Below are 13,531 nucleotides of genomic sequence, written 5' to 3' on the forward strand. Positions count from 1 at the left end.
GGCATGATATGCAAATGAGGCAGGCTATGAATATTAAAGATTAGAGTATGTTACAAAGTATCACTGTCTTTAATGAGTTCGGTAATGGGCACAGGCTCTGCGTAGACTTTAATATGGAGGTATTTTATGTTGTGTGCCGGCTCGGCGCTCCGCAGCTCTCCGTGCAGGCTTTGGTTACATCCCAGGAGAGCAGGGCTGGGATTTAAACCCTCTCCAGCCCCGGCTGCAATAGGTAGGTGAAGATTTCCGAGCGTTCCCATGACAAAGGCGGCTGCGGCTGGCGGAGGGGTGGTGATGGATTATTTCACAGGGGGCTCTCTCAGTTCCCGTCTAGGTCAATCCGTTTCATCTGCTGCAGCCTCGGAGATGGATCTGAGAATATGAAAGCGCCTCGTTCGACCTTTCAAGGTGCTTTTGCAGCACTGGGAGGGAATCTTAAACACGCTCCTGCCAAAATGGAGCTGCTGCTCCCAACGGCGCAGGCACCCCGAGAAACCCCTTCGGCCGCCCCTCGCCAGTCAGGCTTGGTGACAGAGGGTTATCTGGGGGGCTGTTGGCACATCTGAAGGAACATCTTACCCACTGGACACAGGGGTGGGAATGGATTAACCCCTTCTTGGTGTAGAAGTCTGGACAGCCCAGTTTTAGCTTTAAACCAGTGACTGGTTTTAGTGTTTTACCTCTAAACCGGTGACCGGTTTTAACTCTAAATCCGTGTTTTCTCTCTAAACCGGTGGCTGGTTCTATCACAAACCAGCACCAGAGTTCTGAAGGAGGAAGGTGCCGGTGTTTTTGGGGTGCAGCAGCGCACACCAGAGGTTTAATCCACGGAGAAGCAGCTCTGCTGAGCAGCGGGGTCCCCCGCGGGAGGCAGCGGGCGCTGGGGGGGCTGCGGGAGGAGGGGGAAAACCAACCAGATACGGAAAGCAACGGATTTTTATTCCAAATGGGGCTTGGGGAGGGTGGGCGGTGGGGAGGGAGAACGAAGCATGCCCCAGGGAGCGTGCTTTTCAGATTTGAGGTATTTAAATTACAAATTTTGATGAGGAAGATTGTCAGCAGTATTCAAAACAGTGCTTAAATTCTTTTGAAACACTGTCGAGCTGTGCTGTGGCAGTTGAAAAGTTTGGCACACAGGAACTTGGCCCAGAAGTTGCTGCTTGGGTTTTTTTTTTTTTTTTTTCCCCTTTAAAACTCAATTCATCTGTATTCAAGTATCCCACATGCTGGAGGAAAAAAACCCCACCAGGCTCACAGTGGTTTGAGACAGACCCTTGCCTGGGGGAGAAGCTGCAGAAGTGATTGATCTCTGATATTGGAGGGGGGGATGTTCTGTGTTGGTTAATCAGCATTAATAAGTATTTATACTTTGAAAAAAGAAGTTTTATGGTGTTTGTGCCTGCTCCTAAAAACATCAAGCAAACTAAGCTGGGATTTAGCATATTTTGTGATCCACTGGATTATTAATCCATATGCATTAGTTGTCCTTGGGGTTTTTTGGATGGTTGGTTGCTGTTTGTTGTTGTGGGATCAGCTCGGTGTTTGCAGCATGGTGTGAATATTGGGGGGAAATTTTTGCCTTCAACCTCTGACCCTCCTCTGCTGCATGAGGTAAAACCCTCTGTAAAAATCTCTGTAAAACCCTCAAATTTAAGGAATGTCTGTGCTGGGCTCTCCCAGGGACTGCACAGCAGCACAAAACTTGTCACATGTTGGTGCTGGCTCAGAAGATGTAGTTGACCATCTATATATATAAATATATTGACCATATATGATCTGTACTCTGATATTTCATATATATAATCCTAGAATTATCCTCCTCATCACCTGTATAGTACAATACTCTGGGCTGCAGTGCTGTCTGGGGGTGTTTCAGGGTGTGCTACAGAAACAGGCACGTTCTGAAGCTCTGGGCACAGTTTGTTGCCTCAGTGAAGGGTTTTGTTGCAGGAGCAGAGGAAGCAGAAAAGAACAGTCAGTGTTGAGGCTCCTGTACTGTCCTGCAGTGATCCTGGGAGCAGGGAGCAGTCTGGAGGGGTTTTCCCCCTGGGAAGGGGGGATAGAGGGATTTGTTTGCTGAAGTACAGGCGGTAAATGCAGTGTATGAAAAACGCAGGTTTTCAGCTTTGCCTCCATCTGCCTGGGGGAGAGAGGGCATCAGGCTGAGGGGAGCATCTCAGGGCACCAATTTTAGGGTTTTCAGGGGTTTTGCTTAACGACCAAACCCCTTGTTCTTGAAAAACCTCCTGTGCAGTCTCATATTTGCTCCTCTAAGCCCAGAAGCCCAGAGTTAAATGTCTGCAGTCTATAACCTCCCCTGTCTGCAAGCTTATATTTCCATTAAGGATCAAGCTCGGATGCAATTGTAGCTTTGCTTTATAGACTATTAAAAGTTTAATGTATAAATGCCTCCCTCCGCCAGAACTTTTTGGCAGGGTTGTTTTCCAGCCCTGAAATTCCTGCCAAAAAAACCACGGAGATCCCGATTGCTGCACAGGCTCGGCTGCCCTTGAAGGGTTAATTATATTATGCCTTTTTTTTTTTTTTTTTTTTTTTTTTAAAAGCAGGGAGAATAAGCTGTAGCCAAAAGTAAAAGTCATTAATTTTAAGACAGAGATGTAAGCAAAGTTTCCTTTCCCTCTGCAGGTTGGTCAGGGTAAGCTATGCAGTAATTGAAAAGTAAAGGCAATTGAATTACAGGCTCCTGTCCAAACCGAGTGCGATTTCTTCTTCTTCTTCTTTTCTCTCTCTCTCTGTCTTTTTTTTTTTTTTTTTTTTTTTTTTTTACAACCTCCATTGCATCAGAACTAGGCAGTATTCCTGATGTTCTCATGTGTGTTAATGCTGACTCACAGACTAACTTGCACAAGAAAAAAAAACACACAGGCAGCTCCACCATACTAGGTAATGAGCTCTAGCACGAAGCAGCGTCTGATGTTTTGTAAGCTTTTCTTAATTGACCTTTTAAGATATTTACTTTATTTTAAAGCTTTCTGTTCCGTAGTGGCACGGTGGTAGGACTGAGTCATGCATGTTATATATTGCCTGCTCTGCTGTTGTGTACTAGGAGTGAGGAGAATAGGATTCAGCATGGCACTTGTCTTTCTGATGTGTTACGGATGGGAATTAGTGCTTGTGCCGGGATGCTGGAGGCAGGGTGATGGGGTTGCTGTTTGCTTTCTGCTGGCTGCAACTTACTCAGGGTCTTGAGTTTTTATTAGGTGGCAAAATATTCCGTCCTGCTGGATAATTGTATTTTTTAATCCAGGTCTCTCCCTTTCCCTTCTCCTTGCAGCAGTCGGGGTGGAGGGGGGGGGGGGAACCAACCCAACATTAAAATGTTGCGTTTTCTAATTTTTTTTTTTTGCTTCTCCTTGGTTTGAGAGGCTCTTAAAATCAGTGATAAGGAAGGGGAGAAGGAAAGAAAAAGAAACCAACCAACAACTAATGAAATAATAATGGCAGTAACACGCTTCGCCCGGGCTGAATGACGGCACTTTTCGGAGGCTGCCGGGTGGGTGACCTCGAGGAGCCGCGATGTGCCCGGGCTGCCGGTGACTCACCTTGCAGCAGGACAGAGCCCAGGAACGGGGCTGTGCCAGGGCTGTGCCAGGGGCCTGGGGGAGAGACCCCTGGGGGCTCTGCTGGGTCCCCAAGGAGAGGCACCTCAGGGCTGTGCCAGGGTCTCCAGGGAGAGATGCTGGGGGCTGTCCCGGGGTCTCTGGGAAGAGACCCCAGGGTTGTGCTGGGGTTCCTGGGGCTGTGCTGGGGTCCCCAGGAAGAGATGCTGGGGCTGTGCTGGGGTCCCCACAGAGAGACCCCTCGGGGCTGTGCTGGGTCCTCAAGCAGAGACCCCTCAGGGCTGTACTGGAGAGACCCCTTGGGGCAGAGCTGGGGTCCCCAGGGAGAGGTGCTTGGGTTTATGCCGGGGGTCTCCATGGAGAGACCTCAGGGCTGTGCCAGGGTCTCTGGGAAGAGACCAGTGCTGTGCCAGGGTCCCCATGGAGAGACCCCTCACAGCTGTGCTGGGGTCCCCAAGGAGAGACCTCTTGGGGCTGTGCCAGGGTCCCGGGGGAGATTCTGGGGGCTATCCCAGGGTCTCTGGGAAGAGATCTGAGGGCTGTACTGGGGTTCCTGGGGCTGTGCTGGGGTCCCCATGGAGAGATGCTTGAGACTGCACCAGGGTCCCTGGGGACAGACCCTGGGGCTGTGCTGGGGTCCCCAAGGAGAGACCCCGGAGCTGTGCTGGGCTCCCTGAGCAAAGCCCTGGAGGCCGTGCCGGGGTCCCCAAGCCGAGCACCCATCACCCCACCCCAGGCTGCCCTGGCAGTGGGGCCACACACACACCTCCTGAGCTGCATCATCAAGCATGAATCCAGCTCACTTTCCCATCTTCTCCCCCATTCCCTGCCCGAGCCTGCAGGTCTGGACTTTCTGTGCGAACTTCCAGGCTGAAGGAGCCCCGTGCTGCGTGTCTGCTGCGTGTGGGCTGCTGGGGTGCTACCCAGGAATATTTGCAAATTCACTTCGGGCTCTTAATAAGGCAGAAATAATCTTCTTTCCCCCATTGCCACTGGCTGCTGCACTAAAAATAGGGGCCGGCCGCACCGCTTGCCACTTGCAGCATTTCAAAAATAAATACTTTGGAGCTGCGGCTCCCGGTGCTGCAGGAGAGGAGTCTCGCTAGGACTGGCATTTGATTACTGAACTTAACCTTGTTTTGCTCTGTGCAGGCATCCACAGCGTTCCACGGCCCTGCCCCGATCCCTCTCCCTTCCCCTCCGGGATTTTCTCGCCCTGACAAGGGTGGGGGGATGCTCAGTTTTGGGGGGGGCGGGGGGATTGCAATGACTTTTTGGCTTCTTGTCTCCCTGCGGTGCAAGGTGTGTGTGTGTGGGGGAGGATGCACTGCCTAGACCTGAAGTGCATTTTATTTGACTTAATTTAACTCTTTATTTTATTTAACTCTTTATTTTATGTAAGGCATTGCAGCAGCTCTGGGCTCAGGGGATGGTTCTTGGCTGCCGAGTTCGCAGGAAGCTGTTGCCTATTTTCCCTTGGGTTTATATAAAAGTGCATTTTCTTTGCATTCAAAGATGGGGAAACAACCCCAAAACCGTGGACTGAGGGCAGGGCAGGTGGCACTCTGTGCCTGGGGGTACTGGGTGGCTTTGGTGGGTGACATCCCCCTGCCAGCCTCAAATCCAAGGGTGGGATTTTTCCCCCCTCTCTCCTCATTTACAGAAGAAAGAGAAGTTTCCTTTGACCCTTTGGGGCCTTCAAGGGCAGGACTTTTCAGCTCTTTTCTTTGGAGGGGCTTTGGCTGAGGGGGGTGAAAGCCTTTGGCTGCTTTGTCTCCCACCCCCAGAGGGTCCCTGTCCCTTTGTCCCTGTCCCAGCTGCTGCCCAGAGCACCTTCCTGCGGGAACTGCAGGACTTTGGGGATATTTGGGGTTTTTTTGGGGGGTGATTCACCACTGACTCTCTCTGCATGTTGTTTGGCTAACTAAAAAAGACAATTTAAATACATTATCTAATTATTTCTGATTACTCCTGGGGGAGCTCTGATGGCAGCATCTTATTCCAGGTCGATGCTTTTTTTCCTTTGTTGCTCTCATCTCTTCCCAACCTTTCAGGCCTCGGAGCAGGGAATTAGTTTGGAAAAGAACAAACCTGCTTTCCCCCCAAAGCAGATGAGGGCAGAGGCTGAGAATTCCCAAACTCTCCTGGAAGTTGTCTCAAATAACAGCTGCATTTTTTATGAACATCTTGTGACAAAGGCTATGACTTTACAAAAATCAGGCAGAGATGTACAAATTGTCCTGCTGTATGCAAGTGCTGGAAAAAAGAGGCTACCACCAGAAAACAAAATGATGTTTTGCCTGAGCGGTCACATATGTCAAATAATCAAAGTAGGAGGCACTTGGCTGGTTTTAATCCACTTTGGTCCAAGTTTTCCCGGTTGGAGGTGTCCAGTTGATGGTCTGTCACCTGTAGGACACAGCAGCCCAAAGGGGACTGGGATTTTTTTGGATGGGGAGGGTGCTGGGGGCTCCTCCTGCACCTTGGGGCACGGCTCAGCCTGGGAGACGAGGTTGGAAAAATACAGTTTACATCTGGAATTGCAAAGGTCATTTTTCCTGCAGCGCAGCTCTTCCAATGTCAGATGGGCTGAAGCCATTTCACACCCTTCAAAAGTCACTTGCTGCTCTATTTAAAAGAAAAATAATCATATTTAGTAGGGGATCTTTTTAAGATAGACATTGTCAAGTGTTACTGCTTTTGCCATCCAGTCACAGTAATATTTTGTTGCTGTTGGTTTTAGGGAATGTGAGGTTTGGTCGTGAGCAGGCTCTCCTTGGCTTTCAAGACTTCCTTAATTTCTTGGATTCTTGGGGGATTTGGGGTTGTTGGTGGTTTTGGGTAGGGTTTTTTTGGATTTTTTTTTTTTTAATACAATCTGTCATGAAAAGGCAGGGGCAGAGGGAGGAGGAAGGAGAAAAAATTCCAGCAGTCCTGACAGGAGGTCTATTGGAGTGGTTTGGGCTTTTGCAGCTTGCTGGTACAGCTTGGCTTGTGTTCCTCAGTGCACTTTCTAGACCAAAGGCTGTTACTTTTCTCACCATTTTCCCTGAGAGCCATATTTTGGGAGAGACCAGGTGTGTGGAGCATCTTGGTTCAAACTCTGATCTCTGCTGGGAGGTTGTACGTGATATCTGCCAAGGACTTGGGAGGCTGGGGCACTCTGGTCCTTCTCTCTGACTTAAACCTACCCTAAACCAGCTCAGTTTTGGTGTTTTTAGGGAGACATGGGTTGCTCCTGGCATGCCTGGCTTGTTTATAGAGCAAATTCTAAGCAATATTAATAATTAATATCTATTTTAAGTTGGCTTGTTCTGTGCTACTGAGCTGTCCTTGGCTGGTCTCACACGTCCTGCCCTGCTGGGTCCAAGGAGGTCCCATCCAGGGCCTTCCTGGTCTGTCCTCCAGCTCTTAGGGAGCCCTTCCTGGGAGGAAAGAGGAGGAGGAGAGATCCTTCTCCACCCATGGTCTGGGTGATGCTTCCTTCAGGTGCCTGAGCAGTGAAGTTTATTCTGTGAAGCACGTTTTTCTCAGTGATTCTCACAGATCCACAGTGGATCTGTGTTTGCCAGGGCAGACTCCATCCCTCCTCCAGCAGAGATGGGTGGTGGGATGGTGGGAAGAGGTTTTGGGCTCTCAGGCTCGGCTGTCGAGGGGTTATCCCTGACCTCCTCACGGGATGTCACCTTGGGCCACTCTCTTTGCCTTTTCCTCCTCATCAGCAGCAGGCAGAGATCCCAGTGACCTGCTGTGGGGTCACTGAGCATTCCCAGTGCCCAGAGGTCCTGCTCTGGGAGGGGGTGGCTCTGCCAGGTGTCAGGAGGCTGCAGGTCCCGTGGGATGCAAGAGCAGCCGTGCTGGGGGAGTTGCTGGAAGCGCAGGGGAAGGCAGCCCAGCCCTGGAGTTGAACTTCATGCACCAAACTTCATCTCTCTGGATGTGGGAGTGGAGATCTGAGCAGCATCAGGAGGGAAAGGGTCACGCCAGAGCATGGCCAGCCCTGTGCTCCCTGCAGTTGCCCCTCCACTAAGGATGGGTTCGCCTCCCACCTCCGAAATTTGAACTGGTGTGGGACCATCGGAGCGGAGCAATTGAACCAAACTGGAGACCAGGGGCAGAACTAAAAACACCCTGGGCAAGGCAGAAGTGAGCAAAGGGAGGCCCCACCCTCTTTCCCAGAAAAAAAGCACCAAACATGCTCAATAAATGCGAAGGTAATTTAAAATCTGAATCCAGGAGACAATGTGACTGGGATTTCATTACTTAAGCAAATGGATTTGCTTTTAGTGGATTCAGCCACAGACTGAAAGAAGCTTTCCCCAAGGGGTAAACATTTTTCCTGCTTTTGAAAGGCTTTCTTGTATTGGGGAGGGGCTGGGGTGGGGGCAGGAGGCAGGACTGTGGCTGCCCAAGGAGCACCTTTATTTTGGGCAGATTTGGGCATTCCCAAAGCTCTGCTTTTGGGTGGGTGGCTTTGGGGGGCTCTTGGAGTGGGATGCTGGGGCAGGTGGGAGGATGCTGGGGAGGATGCAAGGGGTGCAGGGGGGGGGATTCAGGGCATGCTGGGCAGGATGCAGGGGATGTTGGGGGGGATGCAGGAGGATGCAGGGGACATGCTGAGGATGCTGGAGGGATGCAGGAGGATGCTGAGGATGCAGGGCTGATGCAGGAGGATGCTGGGGGTGCAGGATGATACTGGGGAGATGCTGAGGGCATGCAGGAGGATGCTGGGGAGATGCAGGACAATACTGGGGGGATACAGGGGTGATGCAGGAGGATGCTGAGGATACAGGGGATGCAGGAGGATGCTGAAGGGTACCAGGGATGCTGGGGATACAGGAGAAAGCTGGGGGGATGCAGGGGATGCTCCCCACCCCTGCTCAGTGCCTTCCTCCGGCCGCAGGAGTTAACCAGCAGCAGTGCCAGCTCTGCAGACTGTTTGGAATAGTTTAAATGCTTTGACACTCTGGATGTACTAGATGGCAGGGGAGGCAGTTTACAGCGTAATTCATATGCAAAACTGCACTATAAATTTAAAACCTGTCTCAGTTGCCGTGGCACCACTAAGCATTTCATCAGCATACAGTACAGTATTTCTGCCATCTTTGTTTGCATTGCAGTGACTCATCAAAAGTCTGTCTTGTACCAACACTGAGAGCATTCCTCTGGCACTGATATTTCTCTGTTTTTAAAGCTTCGGTTTGAAACTGGCATTTACTTCAGGTCCCTAATCAAAGGGCTCTATTCATTGCAGAGAGCAGCCTGAATGTTAATCTGCATCCGGCCTATTCATTTAGATGCTGTGCGCTGCCGGGGAGATTTGACTTGGTAAAAGCTTCAGCTCCAGCAGATACAAACCCAGGGCTTGATACTCTGTTTTATTTCCCCCCCATCCCCTGAGCCCTCGGCGGTGGCAGCGATCGGGGGACCTGGAGCCCCCTCGGCGAGCGGACGCTGCTCAAGGTACGTTCGCTCCCAGCCGGGCGAAGGCACCGGGAACTTCCTCGCTTGGAAGGATTTTTTTTTTTTTTTTTTTAACCATGCAGATACAATTAAATTGGCTCCGAGTGTGTTCCCTTTTCTTCCTGTTACCCCGTGGCCTTGCAGATAGGACTTTTTTTTTTTTTCTCTTCTTCTTCTTCTTTTTTTCTCCCCAGCAATGGGAACAGAGCAGCTCTTTGTGGGTTATTATTTTCTTTGCAGAGATTTTTTTTTTTTGTAATCTTTCGCAGATAAACTTCTATTTTTCCCCCCTCCTTTTTTTTTTTTTTTTTTTGAAATATCGTTCTTCCGAGCTTTCAGTGCTAGTTAACCGTAGTTTTGCTTCGGTAGTATTGAAGTAAAACAGGATTTTAAACCTGCTGGACTCTTCGGGGAGGGAGCACAGTGGGGGGAGGGTTTGGACTCCGGCTCCTGTCGGTGGATCCGCAGTGATTTGCTCCGCTGGAGTTTTCGGAGCTCGGGCTGCGCTGGCGTTACCTGCTGCGGGTTTGCACGAGGTCCCTTTTCCAACGCCAGGCTTCCTTTTGGGTGGTGGAAGCAGGAATTCTGCCCGTGGCCAAAAGGTACAGCTGGCCCCGAGGAGCGGCCGCGCTGGGATGCGGAGCCGGAGCCGTCACCTCCAGCCCGGAGGGGGGATTTGCTTGGAGGGTCCTCGCTGCCGGTACCCGGGGGGCTGGGGGCGGCCAGGGGGGCTCTGTCCGCAGGAGGGGCTGGGCTGGGGCTCCCCCTGCCCCGCTTTGCGTTTAGGGAGGGGGATAATTAAAAGACAACTTGGTAGGCGGCTCGCTGCAGCACTTGGTTTGTTTTATTGGGGCTCAAATATCTGGCTTAATTTGGAGCTAAGCCTGGTTTTGTTGGAGGATAAATCTGTTGAGAAGGGGTTTAACTGTTGAAATGCTCCCTCTTTCTGGTGCAAATGGGAAGATTGCTTTTCAAAGTGCTTTTTCCTGGGAGCTGTCGCTCCGGCAGAATCCTGTATTTATTTCGGGCAGAATGGCACATTGTTTTATAAATATCTTTTCTGTAGTTTCAACAGAGCTGCTGGTTGTTGTGTTTCTTATATAATGCTACCGAGATCTGTCTGACTGTCTTTCGTTTGCTTTACTGTTCTCTCCCATTATCGTTCAGATTTTCCTGCGTAAAGTAAAAAGCCCCGGGGGAATAAATCAGTGGTGCTTTATTTAAACAGACCACAACTTGAAGGGAATACTTGCGTTTTTTTGGGGGAATATCCTTGGAACAGCATTCCCAACGTGGGTTGAAAACATTGATAAGTAATTTTTATGAGCGACTGCTTTTCCACGTCGGCTCTCGGAGCTCGTTTTGAGCCTTTGATGTCGGGTGAGGAGGGTTCCTCCGCTTCTCCTGCTTTGGTGAACCGTCTAAAAACGCTGTTCCTTCCTTCTCTCCCCCTGCCTTCTCCCTTTTTTCAGATGTGCCCTACTTTGGATATCCCCGCATTGAATGTCTGAGGAGCTCCAGCCGACCCTGAGCCATGTCGCAGATGTTGCACATAGAGATTCCCAACTTCGGGAACACCGTTCTGGGCTGCCTGAACGAGCAGCGGCTGCTGGGGCTGTACTGCGATGTCTCCATCGTGGTGAAGGGCCAGGCCTTCAAGGCTCACCGGGCGGTGCTGGCCGCCAGCAGCCTCTACTTCCGAGACTTGTTCAGCGGGAACAGCAAAAACGCCTTTGAGCTGCCGGGCACCGTCCCCCCCGCCTGCTTCCAGCAGATCCTCTCCTTCTGCTACACCGGGAAGCTGACCATGGCCGCCAGCGAGCAGCTGGTGGTGATGTACACGGCGGGCTTCCTGCAGATCCAGCACATCGTGGAGAAAGGCACGGACTTGATGTTCAAGGTCAGCTCGCCCCACTGTGACTCTCAGACCACCATGATCGAAGACCCCAGCTCGGAGCCGCAGAGCCCCTGCAACCAGCTGCAGTCGGCCTCGGCGCCCTACGTCATGTCCCCCTCCATGCCCATCCCGCTCCTCACGCGCGTCAAGCACGAGAACATGGAGCTGCAGGCGGCCGCCCTGCCCGCCGGCGCCGGGAAAAGGCCGCTGGAAGCCGGAGCGCGGGACGGGGCCGGGGGCGGCGGCGGCGGCGCCAACGCCGGGCCCCTGAAGCTCTCCCGCGTGTCCTACTACGGGATGCCCAACCTGGCCACCCTCATCCCCAACGTGCAGCAGGTGCAGTACTCGCAGGGGGAGCGGACGAGCCCCGGCGCCAGCAGCATCCCCACCACCGACAGCCCCACCTCCTACCACAACGAGGAGGACGAGGAGGACGACGAGGCCTACGACACCATGGTGGAGGAGCAGTACGGGCAGATGTACATCAAGTCCTCGGGAGGCTACTCTGGTAAATGGGCGTCTCTCTCCTTGGGTTTTCGGCTCCCCCTCAGTGGTTGCCTGGGCCTTGTCTGGCTGCTGCGGGTCGTTTTGGGTCGTTCATCAGGCTTTTGTCTCCGAGGGCTTCGTTTGTTGGGTTTTGTAGCGTGGTGCAGGAATTGATGCACGTGGTGGGCTTGGTGTCCAGGTGTGGCATGGGCAGGTCCCTCCGTGCCATCGGTCATGGGCTGTGTCCCCAACTGAGAGGCCCTTTAGATGAGAGCTGCATCGTCCACCACAGTCACATCGTCCACCACAGTCAGCTCAGCCCTTCACTTTTTGGCTGAGGCTCCCAACAAGGAGCCTGGTGGTTGTGTTAGCCCTGTGGTGGTGACACCCCATCCCAAGGTGATAACTGAGTTCTCCTGCCATGGGTCATCTGAGAGGGGTGATCATCCATGTGAAAGGAAGTCCTTGGTGGCCCAGTGAAGGCTGGGTGGTTATTTGGGGAATTAGTCTGCAGTGAGGTGCCAGACATGGCCCCTCTGTCCTGGCGTTTTAGAGTAAGAGTTTTTTTTTTGAAGTGGTAAATGTATAAGGAAGAAAAACATCAACTAAATCATTTTAATAGATGTTATTTAGGAATATCTGCAAAAAGAAAGAAAGGAGGACTTTTCTGCCCAGTGCCCGAAGTTCCCCCCTCTCCTTTGCCAGCCTTGCCCCACACATCACTGTCGGAAGGAAAAGCAGTTTTGGGGAGTTAATGGTTTTTTGTTTCAACATTAGAAACAGAACTGAGTAAAATCCCTGTCTTGCCCTTCCAGAATCCATGGTTAAGGGTGGTGGTGGTGAATCCCTGGGTGGACCTGAGACAGAGGAGGTGGCTTCATTTTGGTGTTGCTCATCCTGGAGCTGCTGCTCATCCCCCCAGTTGGGCACAGGGGCACGAGAGGCCCCTTCCCTCTCACTTCCTTGGACACATCCCCCCTTTCCCAGGCACCTTGGAGGGCTCAGACCCTCTTGAGGATCAGGGGCAGGTACAGAGCCAGGAGCTCAGGACCAGAGGAGGAGATTCCCGCTGGACTCTGGCGGGTCTGCATCCCACGTGGAAGCAGCTCCCAGCATCCCGCCTGGACGAAGCTGGCAGCATCCCACATGGAAGCTCAGCCTGGCAGGGGCCTCCCTGTCAGAGCTGCAGGTGTTTGTGGCAGCAGCTTTGATCCGGGAGTGCTCCCTGGGGAGGGACATCGTCCTGCTGGCTCCGGCCGCACGCGGCATCCGCTCGCCTGGAGCCGCCTTCCCTGCTCTGGACCCTGGAATTGCTGGGCTGATGTTGCAAGTGTTTCACTCTGGTGTGTTGCTGAGCTGGTGTTGATGAGCTTTCCTCAAAGGGGGTTTGATTTTAGTCTTAACCAAGGAACAAGATTTGGCAATTAGGACAATTTCTGTTACCCCAAGCCAGGTTTCCCTAGTACTGGGAACAGTCTCACCCTGACACCCTGTGCCATCCCATCCCATCCTGTCCCATCCCATCCCATGGAGCAGGAACTCAGCAACCCCTTGGCATGTCCCCCCTGCCAGACAGTGAGCAGCTATGCAGTATTTTCCAAGTTTTTTTACCAAGCCATGTGAAAAAGAGGGAAAGCCATGCTGGTAGCAGGGTTACTGTTTCAATATTGGAAATATTTGCTGAGAAAAGCGGACCAGCAGTTGTAGAAAATGAGCCTCAAAAGCCTGAGTGCCCTCCCAGCTGTGCTTCAGGTGCCAGTGACAGGGATGGGACGGGAGAGGAGCGGGATCAGGGATGGGGACAAGGTCGGGGTCTCCTCCACAACTGCTGTTAGAGGCAGATTTAACAGAAATTGGGCTGTTTCCTCACACCTTTGTTTTGGTTTGATTTTGCTTTGCTCTTCCCTGCTGGAGAGCCTGTGGTGAGTAGTGTGGGTTTGCCCTCGGCGCTGGGCTCGCACGTTGTTCCTCGGAGCAGTGGGATTATGCCCTTGGACACGGTGTTTTCCATCCTTGTCACAGGGCCAGTTCATGCAGAAACAAAGTGAAATCAATTCAGAAGGCGAGGGCAGGACCAGCAGCTCTGAGGGTGTCCCTAATCCTT

At 52.0% G+C, this 13,531-nt stretch overlaps 1 protein-coding gene across 5 annotated transcripts in view; it reads left to right on the top strand.

Annotated features, from left to right (window-relative positions):
• The window catches only part of NACC2 (NACC family member 2), a 58,030-nt gene that overhangs the window by 27,295 nt on the left and 17,204 nt on the right, over positions 1–13,531 (top strand). Inside the window, exons 1-2 of one of the 5 annotated variants that reach the window (XM_050319872.1) lie at positions 2,856–2,941; positions 10,517–11,449. In XM_050319872.1, coding sequence (XP_050175829.1) covers positions 10,579–11,449 — 871 coding nt within the window. In that variant the 5' untranslated portion in view covers positions 2,856–2,941; positions 10,517–10,578. Of the gene's footprint in view, positions 1–2,855; positions 2,942–8,427; positions 9,045–9,426; positions 9,745–10,516; positions 11,450–13,531 lie in introns of those variants that run through there. The other 4 variants (XM_050319869.1, XM_050319871.1, XM_050319870.1 and 1 more) reach the window with 4 other exon arrangements.

This window comes from Myiozetetes cayanensis, unplaced genomic scaffold (genome assembly GCF_022539395.1).
Source record: "Myiozetetes cayanensis isolate MyiCay16 unplaced genomic scaffold, myiCay2020 scf23, whole genome shotgun sequence".
NCBI lineage: Eukaryota > Metazoa > Chordata > Aves > Passeriformes > Tyrannidae > Myiozetetes > Myiozetetes cayanensis.